The sequence below is a fragment of the Sylvia atricapilla genome, chromosome 2, assembly GCF_009819655.1.
Source record: "Sylvia atricapilla isolate bSylAtr1 chromosome 2, bSylAtr1.pri, whole genome shotgun sequence".
NCBI classification, from domain to species: domain Eukaryota; kingdom Metazoa; phylum Chordata; class Aves; order Passeriformes; family Sylviidae; genus Sylvia; species Sylvia atricapilla.
In genome coordinates this window covers 91055822-91075343 of record NC_089141.1, presented here as the reverse complement: position 1 = coordinate 91075343, position 19522 = coordinate 91055822, and the positions used below count along the sequence as shown (strand labels likewise).

Here is a 19522-nt window from a genome sequence, read left to right as displayed (position 1 = left end):
AGCTAAGGACATCTGATGAAGTGAGTGGAAGTGCAGATACACAACAAAAGAAAAGAATCTGTGCTCCCTCTCATTCCCTCAGATAATTAAAGTCCATTTGCTTTGTCCTAAGGAGAAATCCTCTCATAAAAGGGGCAGAAAGCGATAGAAATTTCCTGTGTCTCTGGAGGTTACCCAGCTAAGTATGTTCTTTTGTAGGGAAGACCTGTGACATAAGTGCTTCACAACTCTTAAGCTTGTGAATGAAGGACAGAAGTTGGTCGTTCCTAATTATTTCTGATTTGCAAAGCTCGTATAATGACCACTGATTTTAAGAATAATAACTATGGTTAATTTGCTTTATAGCTCATATGGTATGATTGAGATTGTCTTAAAAATCTTACTGAGCACTAAACAGTGTAAAACTTTGAACAAATTGACCAAGTCTATGAAACTCAAGTCTATGAAATACTCAAAGAGGAAAACCGGGTAAAGTTCACAGAACAGTATTTTCCCAGCCTACACTTCTTTACATCTTGTGTCATAAAATAACAAAGAAATCTGAGTCACTGGAATCCCTGGACAGAGTTCCCAGGCTTGGGTTTCCTTTGTAGTGCTCCCTGACACCAGGGCCCCGCTTTGCTGCCCACGCATCCACATCCACTCTGCTTTCACCCTCTTTTGTTTCCAGAAGAGTTTCCTATCAGATTTCAGGGATTTCTCTCTCACAATATTCCTTGCCTTCCTCTTTCTCACTCTTTAAGGAAAAAAAGAAGACCATATTTGCCATTTCTATTAACACTCCTGAGCCAAGGATCTTGTTCATCTCACTGCATCATGCCAATTGGTTTTTCTAAGCACTGTAACATCCTGGGAAGCAGAGTAAATTGCTCCCCTGTGAAGCCCAGTGTTGCTGTAGCTGGACTGCTTCTCTTACCTGGGCATGTTTTCTTTTTCAGCCCTGCCTCCCTGAGCTCTGCACATTGCATTGTGAGAGATAAATACCTGCAGACAGAACTTGAACATGCATTGTCGTTGTGTACCCTCTTTGAGCTCCGCTGCCCTTCAAGCACCCTTACATTTTCCAACCATTTTTTTCAGTGACCATGGGAAGGCAGGTAGATAGACACCTGAACAAATCAGAGTGGCACAGTGCTAGGATATGGGGCTGGGAGCCAAGAGAGAATGGTGGCAAGACTGAGTCACTCCTGGGATGAGGAGTGTCAGTATTTGGTGGAGCTGAGTAAGGACATGGGTATTCTTCTGTTTTTTCTAAGCAATGGAGCGAAGGCAAAGAGAAAAGTCTTGCTATAGATACAGGAGAAGGGAGAAATGTTTTATGTTAGTTTCTGGCTTTTTGTGACTGAGTCCATAGAACAAAGAGCTGCTCAAGGGGAGATTTGCTTCTCATCAGCCACAGTGCAAACCAGAACCAACAGCAGTTAAGGTGAATGTAAGAACAGCAATGAAAGTACAGTTTGAGGAGTAACTTTACAGAGGCTCTGTGTCAAGGCCTTGGAGTGCCCCCAGCTCGCTGCCTTTGAGCCCTGCATTCTCTTCTATATTCACAGCCTCTTCATGACACTCAGTCTAGCTCCAACAGCATCTTTGACTTTTTTCCTAGCTTGGGAAAAACTGTTCAAACTCAGTGAGGAACATTTCTTCCCACTCTTCCAGTGTGAAGCACTGAAATGCCTAACAATCCCAGTTCTTGGTGGATCCCTGCACAGCAGCCTCATCTGGCTTAATTCTCTGTGTAACAGAGCCTGCATTGAACATAGCTTTCTTACCCTTTCTGAGAGGTCCTTCACTACTCATTTTTTCATGCTGTCTGGGGCATCTGGTTCAAGCTGCAGCTATATTAAAAAAAGGCACTGTCTGTTTCTGTCTTTGAAAATCCTAGTTTCCCATGGATCCAAGCCTTGGGCTTAATGTGAGAATGTCTAAATACTTCATGACTACAGGAAAAGGAAAACTAGAAACAGATGGATAGATAAACACTTTTTTTTCCCTCAACAGGGTCATCCAGGCCAGCCAGGACCAAGGGGGAAACCAGGTCATGATGGCTGTAATGGGACAGCAGGTGACCCTGGTGACTTGGGACCTCCTGGATTCTCTGGTTTCCCTGGTGGCATTGTAAGTATCTGGCAGTAAGTGAGCATCCAAAGCTAAGAACATTGCTGGAGGGAGTTTCATTCACGTGTGGGTTGGGTTAATGGGACATCTCTTAAAGAAGGGAATGTGGGGCTTCTTGGCCCAGCAGAGCATTTGTGCAGACTCAGCATGGATGCACTAGACTGTGTTTAGTCATTGCATTGCAGCCAGGGCCAGAAGGCCTCCTCAGAGCTATACCTGTCACATAGGTCTTGCAGGGAGAAGGAAAACCTGTACAGCTTTAATCAACAGCAATAAAATAATATTGGAAAATTAAAAAAATAAAACTCAGAATAATACAAAAATAAAACTAGAATTGCTGATGAAAGTATCCTTTTCTTCCCTGCTCCATGGCCAAAGTATTGGCTTTTCATGATGAGATACACAGGATCATTCTGAGGTGAGCGATGGCACTCCTGGATTTATATGGGCACGTGTCAGTCCCTGGGAAGTGCAGCATCAGTTCTAGCTAGGAGGTGCTGCCCCATAATATCACTCCCTGGTAATGAGGGTTTTCTCCTCAAAATTTAAAAATTCATTTTTTTATGTACTGTAAGGGTTTACACTTTCTTTTCCTAAACCATAAATTCCTAAAGCTAGGCATAGTCTCTGCCTCTAAACTGCAGTATGTTTATGTACGCTTATGAAAACACCAACAAATATTTTTCATTTCACTCTTAGCTGTTTACATGTTAACATAGATGGTGTGAGAGCTTACATTGTGCTTTGGTTTTTTTGGTCACCTCCAGGGAGTCCAAGGGCCCAAGGGTCAGAAGGGAGAGCCGTACATAGTAGCACCAGAGATCATCAGCCGATACAGGGTACGTATCTCTGTCACTCCCTGCAGTTATTCTTGCCCAGTACAGTTATGCAGACACACGATGGAGAGTAAATTTTCCTTACACTCTTATGGGCACATCCCAAGAGGCCTACTTTGATTTGAAAGGCTTTGAAAGGCAGCTTCTGCTTTCCGTGGTTGCACCAAAGTTTATATGATGTCCAAAGGAAAAAATCTGCACTCAGCTATTTCCAAGGAGTGTCAGCCAATAGGTGGATTGCAAAGGCACTATAGATGATGTAGGTCAAACATTTTTCTCTTTATTCAGTGACTGCCTTTGTATCATGCATGGTAAAATCCTTTCTTTGCCATAGGTTTGTCCATTGAATGATTCTGGTCGCTATTAGCATCTTTCCTGTAAAATTTTCATGCAAGTGTTTGATTGACTTAGGGTAAAATATCCTTCAATATTTTATTTAGTTATTTAGTAAACCCCAAGTATTCCAATGGCTAATTTTACTATGTCTAGTCCTTAAAGCTTGTTTTGTAGTCACTTTTTCTCGTATACATGTAATCTTGCATAATTTGAAGTTATAAGAAGGAGATAAGATATATATGCAGAGTGTAAATCATGGCTGATTTAAAAGCTACAACTTAGCTATATTCAGCACAGAAGAGATCTGCTGACATTGTTTGTGTGTATTTTGGGCCAGCAGTATCTGCCAAAATAGGTATTTCTCTTGACATATTTGTAAGTTGCCTGATTTTTAATGGAAACTTCTGTTCCTTTTAGAAAATCTTCAGATCTGCACTGTTAGTAATCAGGGGCAATTAAGTAATGTTTAAGAAATGTTCAGCTGTGTTGTGGCCAAGGATGGATACTGACACCTGTATTCATTTCAGAAAGCACTTGGTTCCACAAATTATTCTGTTAACTAAACCCAAATTAGCTAGGTAGTTAAGATGCTACTCAAAATGATTGAAGGTGTTTGGACAGAATAGCACATTATTTATGTGTGTTGAAAGGTCTTTGGGCTAGAACATTTTTGGATCTAATTTCCAAAAACATTTCAGCATGTACTGAAGTTAAAATATGTGGTCACTGAAAACAGTATGTTCCAAATGCTTTTAGTGACTCAGAAGAGAATCAAAATGATTCAGTAATTCCCATGCAACTCACAAAAATGAGCTTGGACATTTCAGCTAAGGTTGTAGCCCTAATTAAGCCACTGGTTACATAGGATTTTTCAACAAAAAAAAAAAAATTCAGTGTGGTCTGTTGTATAGTTCAGCCTTGTAGTTTGGATCCCTAACTTCACTAGCCAACTTTGTACCCTGCTGCTCTATTGCATGCAACTAAACCAAATCCATAAAGTATGAAATCTGTGTGGCCACATTCAGTTATCTCAACATCTCTTATGGAATGCTTCTGTATGGGAGAGTTTGAGTAGCATTGCATGCTATAATTAGTTGCTTGAATGAGAAGAAAAAAAAGCGATAAAATTATTTTATTCAATTTTGTATATAGAATTTATTGCATTTTTTACTTCTTTGTTTTTGTTTTGTTTTGTTTTTTCTAGGGAGATCCTGGGGATTCAGGGTTCATTGGTTTTCCAGTAAGTAGTGTTACAGTGGATGTGATAAAGTGTCTAATAGTAACTAATATCAGAACAACATTTATTGATGGTTGGTGGGTTTTTTTATTTAAAGGGACCTCCAGGTACACTGGGTATTCAAGGTCCTGCTGGTCCAAGAGGACAGCGAGGAAGGCCAGTAAGTATATTTAATTTATGTTCTCTAGAAAATTAACCAAACGAAAGAGTTATCTCAGCAAGTTCCATTATGTTGGATTGTAACCTAGGTTAGAAATAGCAAGAAGGTGTCAATGGACATAAAACCTTCTAAAAAGCACTATGAGGCACTGAGGGATGAATATTGCAGAAAGATGTATAGGAGGTTTTGTCCTGAGCTGTCAGAGGCTTTTGATTCATACTGTATTTCTTTAACCTCCTTGGAACATCTCCCTACACTGAGTTTTCAGAAATATAATGACTTGAATATGTTATCTTTTCTGCTCCTAAAGTATATGTATATTAGCTCTCCATACTTCCCACAGGAGATTGAATGGTATTTAGAATTCAATATTATTTTTAAACTGTATACCAGTGATTTTTTTCAAGAATCATTTACAGCATTGATGTTGACAACTGTTGCAGTATAGTTCTTTGAGAAGACTTTGTTCTCTCCAGATAAAATTTCTATATTTCTTATTTCCATGGTTAATAGTTTTATGTGTGAGAAGCAGATACTCAGATTCAATAGACATAATTTTCATTAAGCTTTTATTTTCCTGTAACACAACTTTGTAGCATTTGCTTTTTTCATTGTTCTGTCAAAATTTACTTTGCACCTGCTTTACATCCCTGATCTGAGGGGAAAAAATTAATTCAGGGTTTTCACTTAGAGCCTCCACAGCTGTTTTAAGGGACACCTCCCCTCCACCCAAAAAAGCAAACTAAATCAAACAAAAACCCAACCAACCAACCAAACAAACAAACAAACAAAAAACAACAACACTAAATCCACAGCATGCCTTTCAGAGTTAATTTTCTGTGCTGGCCTGTTTTATCACCTGGAGTAAACTGCACCTTTTCTTTCTCACTGGTCCTCCTGAAGGGAAATCAGTGCTTTACTTACTCTTTCTTCAGAGCAAACCCACAGAAGTTCATGAGTTTTGCACAGGAAACTCAGCCTGCAGTGACATGTTCCCAGTGCTCTTTCTTGGACATTAGGAGTGCTATGAACTGTACATTTTCGGAGCCCCTGTATTGGGGAGGCCCCACATCTCCATCCCTCTGGTTACCACATTGGCAACATCTCTTCTGAGCAAGATAAGCCCAGCTTTATTGACTGCCTCTAAAGATGTGACTCACCTGTGAGAGAGACCCGGGTGCACTTCACAGGTCTGAGCTTGCATCAGTGCTCTGCTCTGAGTGCTGGGGAGTGCAGGAAGGCAGGCGTGGCTCCCCAGGTCCCTGCAGGACCAGGCTATGGAATACTCTCTGCACTGCATCTGCCCAGTGGATTAGGCAGTAGCTCACAGATCACTCGAGTAACCAAAAGTGATTCAAAAGCAGGTTTTTTTCGGAATAAGTCTAGTGTTTATGCACACAAAGGTACATAGCAAGGCAGAGGTGCCTAAAAAGTTCAGGTCTCGCCTGAATGTTACTATTTTTTCCTTGCAGGTTAGGCTTGATTTTGCAGTATGCAGCTAACATCCCCTTAAGGGCTCAGAAGGTGGACAGTTCCATCTGCAGCCTTCTCTCCTTTCTGTGTCACTCATTACCATGAGCTGAACAGCTTATGCTTCATATTCACCCCAGCTTTCGCTCATATGACAGAATTTTCCTTGTGTAGAGCCCTTTGGAGCCTGTTAACTACCACAGCTGACTGTAGCAAGGGAGGTTGTCTCTTCAGTTAATGGCTTTCCTACCTCTTGTAAGCCTCTGGCACACATATTTCCTGTTTTAGGTTAATTTTCCACCTTCTTACTTTGATTTCATTCTGTACAATCCCAGATAGGTAATCTGAGATGCCTGTGGTAGTTCAGCCCCCTTACAGACCAATACAGTACCAAAACTGCAGCCCAGTGAAGCACATAAAGATCTGCTTAACTTTCGGTGTGAGCTTAAAATGTTGCTTAGTCAGGATCCATAAGCACAAGTCCTTATTACTTGAAAAATGGGTTTTCATTAGATCTAGGCTGGGAAACTGTCATTCTGTTCAGAAAGATTACAATGTGACTTAGGAAGATATTTTTCAGAAGAGTAAATACAGCTAATATAGTAACAGTAGCACATAGGATGCTGAGGAATACACTCCCTACTAAATATATACTTATGTTTCAGCCAGAGAGTAACTAACCTCCTCCATGCATTGACTAGAAAGCAACAAGTAACTTGCTCTTCCCTATTGTGCTTTCCCAGGGACCACCAGGACCCCCTGGGCCCCCAGGACCACAAGTAAGTCCTTGTGTCAGAGTTGTTAATGTTGATTTTGTGTTGCTGAGGTTTATCCAAGACCTACTTGAAGGCAGTAAAAGAAAGAACCATGGGCCGCAAGAAAGACTGTGTAGCACAAGACTTTCTGTGTTGGCTGGATACCATGGGAAGTTAATCTTACACTGGGATCACCTACCCTGAAAAGATTGAGCCAGTTCTAGACCCAGATTTAACTTGCTACTGTAGTCACAGGAGCTTCCTGTGAGAATAGAGAGAATAGAATAGAGAATAGAGAATCCTTGCAGTCTTCACAATATTTGATTTTATCTCCATGGAAGAAATATATGAGTTCATGGGTTCTAGCCCATTTAGATGTTTTTATTTAGCATTCAAGGCTATTAAAAATCTTGCAGAGGAAATGCTTGATCTTTTCATGACATTACTCAGTGGATGACTCAAAGAAGAACTGGTAGCACGAGATTTTAAACAGAGTTTTCTTTCTAAAAGTTTTGGTCTGTAAAATTACCTCTAAATCTATAAAAATACTTCAAGGTAAACCTAGACTGTTATTTGATTGCCATTCTTCAGTGGTGTCATACAGACTTGTAAAGGCCTGAAAAGGCCTTTAAGTGGGCTTAAATTTGAATTTTAGATTAGATTACAGTTGTACATTTGGTAAACATTGACCTATTATTTTTGCAGGGCAACAGGGGCCTTGGCTTCTATGGAGAAAAAGGTGAACAGGTAAAGGAAAAGTAATGAATTATTATCACTACTAAAGAGCAGGTGGATATTATCTGCTATTTATAAATTAACATATTTTAAATTCTCTCTTCTTTTGCAATTGCATTATATAACTACAAGAGAAAAATAAAGTATAGGTCTGAAAGTAATTATAATCTCTATAAGGGATATCGTAGTTGAACTACCTGCTACATGTTTTTGTTTCTCTGTGCTCTCATTTACATTGACAGAGAGGTAACACTTCTGAATTTTATAAAGCCAGGCCACTTTATGTAATGCAATTATCTTTGCTGTTGTTCTGGAAACACACAGGGCAAGAGCAAATATTGCTATATGTTAACCCAGCACAGAATTAATTTATTTTGCCATAAATTTATTTGGCGTGGTTGTATATGGTTTGGAACTATACTCCCAGCAGTGGCAAATCTGTGCAGCTCCTTTGATTGCAGTGTCCTAGAGCCCCTGCTGATCAACAGCTTCACCAGGTATTAGAGCTGTTAGTAAATGTTTCTTCTTGTTTTTCCTTCAGGGCCCCCCAGGTCCTCCAGGTCCACCTGGGCTTCCTACAAGAGAACTGATGGGTGTCCCCTCTGACAAACACAAGGTAACCAAGAGGGTATTTTTCCAAAATAAACAAGGACTAAGAGCTCTGCGCTACCAAAACTAAAATATCATACCAACATGCTTTAACATACAAAACTTAAAAGACTTTAATATATCAAAAGAGAAATGTGCTACTGTCACAGTCTTGGATCATGAAGTATTTATTGAAGCTATGGTGGCTAAAGTAATTCAGAAAGTATTTCTCAAGTTTAGGGATGCCTTTGGCAAACTTGTTCTTCTTAAGCATGCAACTACTGGCCACCACTCACATCACCTTTTACAAACAGAAGTGCCTACTGAGAAACCATTACTGTGTTTGTTTTGATAACTCATCTATGTGATGCAGATATTTATATGCTTAGAGTTAAAGCTTATTCATGCATATTGGAGAAATCCGCACATGCAAGATGCAATTTATTCTCATCTGCTGCTTCTTGCTGGGAGCAGAGGCAGCCATACCCTGTGTGTGTATATTCTGTATCAGATACCCTCCAGACCAGTTATTTTTCATCCCATATTTGAAGTTTACATGGCTCATACAATTTCTGCAATAAGATGAGTAAATTGTTATGATACTGGAAGATCTAAAAACATCTTTAATACTCTGCAGTCTGCCCTAAATTGCATATATGCTGAGATTTTCATTACTAAGCAGAGACACCCACATGTGAGCTACTTACCTGGAGAGCTGTTACATTCAATGGAGATGTCATCAATATAGAGAGCGTGATTTAGGCTATGATTTGTCTTGCCCTAACAGGAGCTCTTGATCAAGTAATTCGTACATAATCAGTAGGTAAAAATGGGAGAGTGTGCATTTATTAATAGGCATTACTTAGGCACTCGCCACCCAGAAATCTCATGAACAAGCCTGGAAAGAGCTGGGCATTCACATTCCTAGAGACCTTTTCAGAAATAATTATCAAATATTTCTTTTGAAGGCAACTTCAACAACTTCCTATGAAAGCATTCATTTCATACGAGAAGTGTATGAATAAAGAACAGCACAATAGTAGTTTTTTCTCTTGATCAGTCATTTTGTGTTGCATAGAAGTTATTGAAATGTAAATGGGAATGCCAAACCTATCTGAAGACTTTTTCTTTATTGTTAGGGTGAAAGAGGAGACCCTGGACCAAGAGGGGATGCTGGAATTCCAGTAAGTCATGTGGAGAAGAACAAAGTTAAATAATGATATTGGAGTTAATACTTGTGTGCTCTTCACTGATGTGATGCAGTATAGATATGGAGCAATATAGATGTGTTATAAGCAGAGACACCATTCTAATGCTTCAGGAAAACTGAACAACTTGATGTGTAATAACTCCCCAGTACAATCAGTTGTTCTCTTACTGGATTACTGAAACAAATCTTTCACTCACATGTTTTAAATCTTACTTTTAATTATTAGTAAATCACTTTACTTATTATCTGTGTTTTAAAATTTCACTATATTTTATTAAATAAGAATATATGGAATATTTTTTAATTCTTTTTAGCCTACTGTCCAACACATACAGACTATTTGTCTCATGGTTTTTTAGATCTGTTGAGTAAGTGGGCAGTAATCCCATATGTTGCTGTATTGTGTAAAGCTGTCAACCCAGCTTGACTGAACATGGTTTTGTTATAACTCACAGACAACCTCTAGACTGACTTAATAACTTTGCCATTGAGTGGTTCCTTTTGACTTCCCAGAGGGGTTTAAAACACAGTCTTTACTGAGCAGGGATGCCTCACTGAGCATTTTGCAGAGCTTTATTTTCTCAGATGGTCTGGTCAGCAGCTCCACGAGGTTATGGGAGAAGGTCACATTGTGAGTCCTGATACCCTCCATGTGTAGTTGCTAGCCAGTTCTTCAGCTGCTGGTCATATTTTACACTTGTAGGACTTTTTACTCATTAGGAAAAAACTGTAGATAATATGCTGATGTAACAAAAGGGGATATGTGTTTCTCCTCTTCTTTTGTTTTGTACAGTAGGATGGATAGCGGCATGCTTGTATTTGCCAAATAGCTCTCTGAAGCTACAGTTTGGGCATAAGCTGAGTTGTTTAATTACTTTGGCTTTTCTTCAGAGATGCAGACACAGAAGAAATAAAGGAGATTATAGGAGAGAGACACTGTCCTCTCTCTAATGGCCTGCTCCTGCTATTGTGATGAAGCAAGCATGTTACACTTAATTTTAAGGACAACAGTTCTTTCACATGCAGCTATTATTAGATTATCCTTGTGTTACAATGATGCTTTCTTCCTGTTTAGCTTCCATAAAACAGTGTTGCAATTTTTTTGCACATAATGAAGAAATATGTTGAACTGACATGCAATCTTTCCTAGGGTGTACTTCTCTTTCCTCTTGAAAAAGGTGAAGAAGGGGTAATGGGCTACCCAGGACAAAGGGTGAGTCACTTATTAAAGGTAGAATTCACTCAGCTGAATGTGTGGATCTAAGCTAAGAGTTTGCCTTCTGGAACAAAACACAGATTAACAGATCATAGAAATTATGGTTTTTCACATCAGTAGGTTTAGCCAGTTCAGAACTGCCTGAAGCAGGAAAGCAAAAAGGCCATTTTGAAATAGTGGTGGCAGGAGGCCCCCATGGGACTCACAGGTGTGCCAAAGAATGGCAATGTGTGCCTGTGCCATCACTGGGAATCCTTGTGCATCTCTCACCTGAAGCTGTGCTCACTAACCAGAGCTGCTGTCCTGGTCCTCAGCACAGCCTGTACTTCACTGTTCCCATCTGAGCTGTCTGCAGATCGTGGTTAAAACAGGTCTGACATAAGAAACATCAGTCTGACTCCACTTGTGGAGTCCAACAAAAGTTAATCTAAATTCTTCCTTGTAGCATCTGTGACTTCTTTTTTGGGGCAATGTTTCTAAAGTGCTTAAATGCAGTGAGAACAGTACTGAAAATACATTTTTTAAAAAATCTCAGTCATCTTTAAAATCTTTATGGTGAATTTACAATGTATTGATGAAGAGATAAAAAATAAAATACCAGATTAGATTTCAGACTTGTACTGTTTGCACCCTACAAAAATCTAATTTAAAACATATCTGAAGTGTGACTGTTACAGTTTCAAGGTGTTAGATGTATTTTATCTAACAAATAATAATGGTTCTTTGTCATGAGGATGTTAGAATGTAATTTTATTTTGTTAATTTTATTGTACCCTCACAGGGACTGCCTGGCATCACTGGTTTTCCAGGACTCAGTGGAGAAAGAGTGAGTATTTCATACAAAACTATTGTTTCTAACACGTAAGTAGACAATCTGTCTGAAAAGTAAACTGTAGAGGACAAATTCTGACTGCAATTGCACCAGCTGTAGTCTAAAAAATATCAACTGGGTTCATCCATCATTCTAATTTTGGGTCGGTTATTTTTTTCGTCAGTGAGAAAAAAAATTACCCTATGATTGAAGTCCAGTTTTGCTTAAACCATCAGCAACTTTTGAGAGCACTACAGGGAAGTGTCACTTTCATTGTTCTAATTACTATGATTATGATTTCTGTAATTTTCTTGCTACAAGCAGAAACTTTTTTGAGCAGCTTTCTGCAGATGTGGTTGAGATGTACTGTTATCTTGGATATCACAAAGGGAGAAGAGATGGAAACTGATAAATATACCAGTTAAATCTCTGTCCCCATGGAAACACACCCAAACAGTTAAAATAGCATTCTGTCAGACAGAGACTTCTGTTTGGTCTCGGAAAAGGCTTCTTCAGTCAGCATTAAAAATCACTTCCATGAGGTAAATAGCTCTGGGATGCACGAGTTTTCCATGCTTTGCCATCTTTAGTTGTTTAAAGATTTGTCCTGCCACCAAGGCATAACAATAATAACATAAAACACATGGGACATGAAAGGACATGAAATCTGCAAAAGAGCATTTGCACAGCTATTCAGTCCTGGTGGTGTGGAGGGGAATTGCTGTTAGTCATACATACGTGAGGAGGCTGGTGCAAAACCCATTAAAATCCACTGGTTGACCTTAACATGGGTTCTTGCTCCAGTCACATGTTAGCAGTGGCTGCACGTTTTTGGGCATGAATTTTGGCAATAATTTTAGCAGAAGGTACGTTGGTTTGTATGGACTGTCATTTTATAATGTGTGTGTGAGAGGGGACACCCTACTCTATGTGCTATTCACAACCTCCTTTTTGTTGATTTTTGAGTGATTTTATTCTTAAGAAAGAAAGAGGGCATGCTAGCACACAGATGAAGTTGCAATTTAGTAGGAAGCTTGTCTTTGCTTTTAGACCACCAGCTCCACCTAGTGTAAAGAGATTTTACACCTGATAATCAAGAGGTTCTTTTGCCACTGGACTGACGTGCATTTGCCATTAAGGAAAAGTCTCTGAAACGTGATCGGGTTTGAGGCATCTTGTTGAGAGCAGTGGTACTTTTAGTGCTTCAAAACTACTTTAAGAGTTACTTACAGAGCTGGTTATTATCACTTAAGTTCTGGGTAAGAGTTGCACCCACTGCAAAACTTGAGTGATGCTGAATTTTTAAAAAGCTGACTAAAATCTTATTATGAATGTGAATTATACAAAAGTACTAGTTTCAGTAAAACTGTGTTAATTGACATCAGTTACTGATCTAGCCACTGTTTTCTACTAAAAGCACACATTTTTAACACTGGTCTCTTTCCAGAGGGCATATAAACATTTTTTGTAGAGAACAAAAGTTGTCAAAGAGCTGAGTAAAGCACACAGAAGAAACAGTCTCATCTGGGTCAGCATCTCTGAAATCTGACTGCTTCTGAATCCTTCTCATTCAGCCCTTCTTCAGCCAAACAGTCTTCAGCCACCTGGAAAAGAGCAAAAAGTACCTATGTACTTCAGTGCTATTTCACTGCTCACTGTTTCCATTCCAGTGAAAATATGTCTACTTGTAATGATTCTGACTTGTTTAGTTCTCTTGCAGCAGGCTGCTGTGCTCTGGCTGCCTGGCCCTTGTGTCTCAGGGTCAACTGCCATGGAGGGGATCCCCTTTTCTCCTCCTGCACCCTGCAGCATCCATGGAATGGTGGGAGTGTAGGTGCTCCTTCCATCTGCACCACTGTGCAGGTGACAGAGCCCGCAGCACACTCTGGCCTTTGGCAAGAGTTAAGCGTGGTCCAAGAGGTGGACCTTCAAACCACAAGGAACCTTACTGGTCTTAGAGGAATTGCTGCAGACCAAATAATTTTAGTCTCTCTCTGATAAAAGTCAATCATTTTTATGTGTATTACAGGGTTTTCCAGGAGCTGATGGTCCACCCGGTGGCCATGGTCCCAGAGGAGGCAAGGTACTGCTTTACTTTCATTTGCTAGAAGCAATAAGCCAGATGTCATTTTGCCTTCTTGCCTTTTCTGTCATCATGTAGTAGCAATTGTGTCTGTTGTCATTGTAGAACAGGTTAGGTGGTTTGTTAATTTGACATCTTTGAGGTTTCTTAAATGTCATGTCAGTGCCTTTGGGAGTTTGGGGGTTTGTGTTTCATGGCCTTACCTTTCCATTTTAAAAGGAATCCTCTAAAATAATGCGTGTGGGTGTGATACTTTAACTTCTATTGACAGGGGGAGCCTGGTGAGATGGGTGCTCCAGGGCCAGATTCCTATTTTCCTTCCCGCATCCCAAGGAAAGGTACATCTTCTTTGCTTCAATTGTTTATCTTAGCTGTTTTACTACCTTCTGCATGGATCAAAAGCATGACATTCTAGAACTCAACTCCTAAAAAAAATGTGTTTGCTAAAGTGTTCCAAAACCTGTAATTGCCTTCCAAGAGAGTGCCCTAATCACCTTTTTGCAGGCAGGTGGTTTCTTTGTCTCTCCCACTGAAGCTGGATTGCTATATAAAAGGCTTCCATGCATGCCTGTATCCATAGAGAAGAAAAAGCAAAAAAAGCGTGTGACTTTGTTGTCCAGGGAAAGGAAGAATGGGAGTCTGTCTTCTGTGTCCTGTTTCAGACTTTGGATAAAGCACAGTAGTGGCAGCACAGCAGAGAGCATTCTTACCATCTAATGGAAAGATTGACAGACAGATGGAAAAAGACAGAAAGAAAGACAGAAAGAAAGAAAGAACGAAAGAAAGAAACCCTCACATTAAAAAAGCCTTGAGGAATATAAGAGTATTTTTTTTTCCTTTTTTAAATTGACAAATTTCCATTGCGATGGTTTCACTAAGCTTGTAGCACCCAGTGTCAGCTGTTCTGCAGAGCTGTGGTGGCTCTGCATGGCTAGACTAAAAACACATAAAAGGTGATAGCAGTTTGCCAAGGCCAAAACTATTCAAGGGAAGGTGCCAGCAAACAGCAAGAGTGATCACATGCCATTGCCTTGGCCTTTGTCCTCATACCACGAAGTTTACTAGTCTTGCTGAAAGCCAGAGAGACTAGCAGTGAATAGTTCCCTTCTCCCAGAGAAAGGGGGCAAGAGGCCCAAAACATGGGTCAAATCACTCTGAATACCCTGCCAACCATTTAGAAGCAGGAGGGACTGCGTAGAGAGAGAAGGAAGCAGGCAGGGGGCTGAACACACCACATGTCCTCTACTATCACTGATCTTTGACAAGAGCACGATACTTTCTGCAGGCAGTAGCTGGGCCTAGGCAGATGCTTTTGGTAGTGGGAAGCAAACAAAAGCTCACATATCACACATCTGTTACAGCAGAAACTTCCTTTAAGAAGAAGAGGGACTCTCCACAGAGAGCTGCTCTTCTGTGCTTCCCAGGGGCGATGTAGCTCTAGCTATATATTAGTAAAAGATGAAAGATACTATCCTTCTTCCTGGGCTTGGTGGCTTCACACCATTCCTGTCTGTCCATTTCTAAAGCTACATTTTAGAAACTATTATAAACTCTACTGCTACAAAACACTTGAAGATTCTAATATTTGGGTTTTTACAAGAGCAGCATCACAGTAACATGTTTTGTGGTATTGGGGATGTCTTTCAGGTGCAAGAGGTTGATCCAGGCTTCCCAGGTGTTTCTGGACTGCCAGGAGACCCAGGAGACGAGGGAGATCGTGGATTGCCTGGTCTTCCTGGATTTTCTGATGGTAATACCCCAGCAATACATGTCCTAGCAGCTTAACTTCATAGGGAGTTTTGACTCATACCGGGTCACAGAGGGGAAAATTTTTATGCTGATCATATGATACACAGTGCAGAGTAGTAGATACCTGGGGGGCAAAGAACAAGAGGAGCATTTTCCTCTAGACCAGTGGACTCTTGCAAAATTACTGAAATAGAGATGATGACGGAACCTCGTTTCTGTAACTGCTGTTGATTTCCTCAAGTGAAAAGTACAGTTACCATTTTTGCTCCATGCTAAATATGTCCATTTCCCCTGTACATTAGATGCAATTGTATGAACTTTCTCTTCTGTTATATCACAGCTCTTTGGGCAGCGCAGTTAAGAAATTGTTTTGAACTTCTTCCTTGGTTCTGTTTTAGGGGATGGGGATAAGCCAGGCTTACCTGGAGAAATGGGACCGAAAGGTGAAAAGGGTGAAATAGGATCTCCTGCTTATTTTGCTGGACCACCTGGGCTTCCAGGGAAGGATGGCTTGCCAGGACTTCGCGGTCCGCCCGGTCCCGTTGAGCCCCTGGTAAGTGCATAAGGAAAGAGAGACAATGAGAAATCCCAGGGACATCTCTGATTATTTTAAAGACGGCTGTCGGCGGGGCAAAGTGAGACATTGAAATGAAATGAAATGAAATGAAATGAAATGAAATGAAATGGAAATGAAATGAGAGGTGAGGAGGACATGCAGAGAAGTCGTGTACGCTCATCAGTGAAGAAAAGGTTTGCATGATTTTTAGACAGTCCTGGGCAAACATTTGAAAGAATGGGGGGAAAGGCTGTGCAGGAGGTGATCCAGAGCAGGCTATTTGTGCTAATGCAGAGTAGGTTGGCCTGAGAGGAGGAGTTCAGTGTTAGAGCAAAGAATGGCAAGGATTGTCTGCCACAGCAGATGGAAGTTAATGAGAATAAGTGTGAGAAGCTGTCAGAAGATGGAGAGAGGAAGAGAGAAGGGAGTACATCACAGCAGGCTGGGTTAGACTGTAAGTGACATTAGGGGAAACAGCATTGCAGCTCAAAGAAATAGGAATGAAAGAGAGGAAAAGTAAATCTGCAGTAGATGAATTTATATTTTTATTTCATTATACTTCTAGGTCCTCTCTTTGGATTAAAAGGACGAGAAGGAACACCAGGTAGATTGGTATACAAGGTTTCCCTGGGCCAAGAGGACAAAAAGGACCTAAAGGTAGGTTATAACAGATAACTCAATAGATGATCTGCTGTTATGCATTATGTAAAGCCCCAGTGTGTTCAGTCCAGGTTTATTGAACTGTGACATCCATGAGGACTGATGAATTTGATCTGGGGCTAATGCGACAAAGAAACTCAGTGTTGGATTCTTGTCAGAAAAAAAGAAGTAGTCATTTTCTGAAGTATTTGAGAAACTACTCAAATATTCACAAGCCTATATAAAAGATGAATACAGCTGTACATTTGTTTGTTGTTGATAGAGCTTTCTTTCTTTCTATTCCAATCTTTTCTTTAGGTGAAGAAGGGGATTGCACTACATGCCTTTTGGGTGAGGAACTCAGAAGGGGCTCTACGGGCCCCCGTGGCCTCCTGGCTTTCCAGGAACCCCTGGCCAGCCTGGACAGAAAGGAGAACCTGGTGATCAAGGACCACATGGTCTTCCTGGCTTCCCTGGAGCAAAAGTGAGATAGCTGTTCCTTTATTGCTTAGTTTTATGTGCCTACTATAAAAAAAATCTAAAACCTCAAGTTATTCTCCATGGAAAAAGTTATGAAAGTATTATTTCTTTTTCTTCCTTTCTTTCTTTCTTCCTTTCTTTCTTCTTTTCTTACTTCCTTCCTTTCTTTCTTCCATTCTTTCTTTCTTTCTTTCTTTCTTTCTTTCTTTCTTTCTTTCTTTCTTTCTTTCTTCCTTCCCTTCCTTCCTTCCTTCCTTCCTTCCTTCCTTCCTTCCTTCCCTTCCTTCCTTCCTTCCTTCCTTCCTTCCTTCCTTCCTTCCTTCCTCCCTCCCTTCCTTTCCTCTTCCTTCCTTCCTTCCTTCCTTCCTTCCTTCCCCACTTCTGTAGCTCTCAGGAGGTTATCTACAAAATACTGAAGGCCAAAGATTTCTAGGATGGAAGTGAAAATAGGAATTGGGAGGAGAGTGAGATTCCCCCATAAACCAAAGTCCACCTTCTATCTGAAGAAAGCATCACCCTTTCAAGCTGCTGTAGTACTGAGTGTGATCTGACCATCTAGAAGGGAAAACAACTCTAGTAGTAATCAGAGGTTGTTGCTTATAGGATGTGTATGTTAAACTGAAAAAATGTAAGGGTCTTGTTTACAATATAGTCTTTCTAAAAAACACTATTCAGTAACATTGAGGAAAGGGCTTTGCTTATAGCAGCTTGTTTGTTAATGATGCACAGAGGTGCTGTATTATGTGGTGTGCTAATGGCATCATGCCTCCTCATAGGCAGAACTAGCTTTAATCAGTCACATGTCTCAAGATTTTAGAATAAATCTTTTGTAATAATGACCCAGAAGTTGATGTTTTGTATCAAAGAATTGTAGAATGTTTTGGGGTTACAAGGGACCATAAAGATCACCCAGTTCCAAACCCCTGCCATGGGATGGAACATACTCCACTAGACCAGGTTGCTCAGAATGCCATTCAGCCTGGTCTTGAACACTTCCAGGGATGGGCTATCATCCTAATATCTAATCTAAACCTACTCTCTTTCAGTTTAAAACCATTCCTCTTTTTCTATCACTACTTACCATTGTAAAGTCCAAAGTTGTCAGAGCAACATGTTCTCAGTTAGTACTTTAGGCTCTTCTGAACTTCAAAAAAACCAAGCTCACTCACAACTATCTAAAGTTTGACATCTTTTAGAATTAAACTATAATACATTAAACTTTGACTTTATTATGGCTGTATAAAAAAATAAGCAGAAATGTTGATTATTTTTGAAAAATTCAAAATACTTTTATGAAAAGCTGTACTTCCTAGAAGTCATGAAAAAATTGATATAAATATTTCCAGAAATGTAATCTTGATACTTTGGTTAAAACTTTGTAAGTCCTACAAGGCTTTTTGCTTTTGAGATCTTCATCCCAGAATTTAAGTTACGGTAGACAGAGAGAAGTATAAATATGTACAGACATAGAGCAGCAAATTTCAAAAAGTAAAACAATGTAGCTTACATATTCTTGGTCATATTCTGGGGCAAAATCATTCCATAATTCTTTAAGCATGTTCACAAGCTACCTATGTGGAAGATAAATACAATAATCTTGATGAGATCTATGTCAGTTTGATGAAATAAAGTTTTATCCCCACACAGGGATTCTTTTTCTGTGGAAAAGAGAAATTAGGAGCAGCTGTAAAATATTTTGAAAATACCTCTGTGCCAAATTGTATTATACATAACTTCTAAATCTCAAGAACAAAAATATAGCAATGTTAAGATCATGCAATTAATGCACTGTTAATGCAGTAATTCAGCATTATTTAAGTTCCTGAGATTTCTTTGGTCCTGAAAAATCAATGTCCAAAAGAAACAACTTTACCATGGAGTACAGATGGGCTTCACTCACCATTACATTGCAGTTTTCCAGATATGTCCCAGGTAAAGCAGAATATTTATAATCAAAACTAATTTCACTCTTTTGACTAACAGAAGTGCAAACCTGTATTGTTATGGTGACCTAGAGCTGAGATACAGTTTGAACTCATGCTTTTCACCCAGAATGTCAATAAAATACAGTGGTGCCAAAGGCACACTTTTAAATAATGTTTCGCACAGGAGTATTTTAAACAAAAATAAATTTATCAGGTACATCCTTTTCATTCAGTGTCTGCCCTAGATTTCAGTAACATGTGGCTGAGGAAAACCTAACATGAGTAGCTTTTATTTTAGTCAGTGTGAGTGTAATTATTCAGAAGTAAAGCTAACTGGCATAAAACAGTCAGTAGTAAATGACTCTGTCACCTCTGGGCCTTGGCACCTACCATGACTATGGATTTGCTTCTGTGATTGCACGGCTCTTAGACAGCAGCTAGAAATTTCACTTTCAGAGGGCCTGCTCAGGTGGAGATTCTAGCATTATGCCAAGGAATCAAGACCAGAGGCTGGTCTTTAGCTTCACCACAGTTTGTCTTTGCAAGAGAGGAAGTTTCCTCTCCTTGGAGATTTTCAGTGCATGGCTAGGCAAGGCCCTGAGCAGCCTGCTCTGTCTCCAA

General features: G+C 39.9%; 1 protein-coding gene across 1 annotated transcript in view; it reads left to right on the top strand.

The window, feature by feature from the left end:
• Window positions 1-19522, top strand: part of COL4A2 (collagen type IV alpha 2 chain) — a 138544-nt gene that overhangs the window by 89127 nt on the left and 29895 nt on the right. The window contains 19 exon segments of the mRNA XM_066313826.1: window positions 1999-2115; window positions 2883-2954; window positions 4492-4527; window positions 4622-4684; window positions 6898-6933; window positions 7615-7656; window positions 8186-8260; window positions 9372-9416; window positions 10593-10655; window positions 11440-11484; window positions 13499-13552; window positions 13824-13890; window positions 15207-15302; window positions 15700-15843; window positions 15846-15854; window positions 16423-16464; window positions 16467-16514; window positions 16815-16880; window positions 16883-16980. Of these exon segments, the coding sequence (XP_066169923.1) occupies window positions 1999-2115; window positions 2883-2954; window positions 4492-4527; window positions 4622-4684; window positions 6898-6933; window positions 7615-7656; window positions 8186-8260; window positions 9372-9416; window positions 10593-10655; window positions 11440-11484; window positions 13499-13552; window positions 13824-13890; window positions 15207-15302; window positions 15700-15843; window positions 15846-15854; window positions 16423-16464; window positions 16467-16514; window positions 16815-16880; window positions 16883-16980 (1218 nt within the window).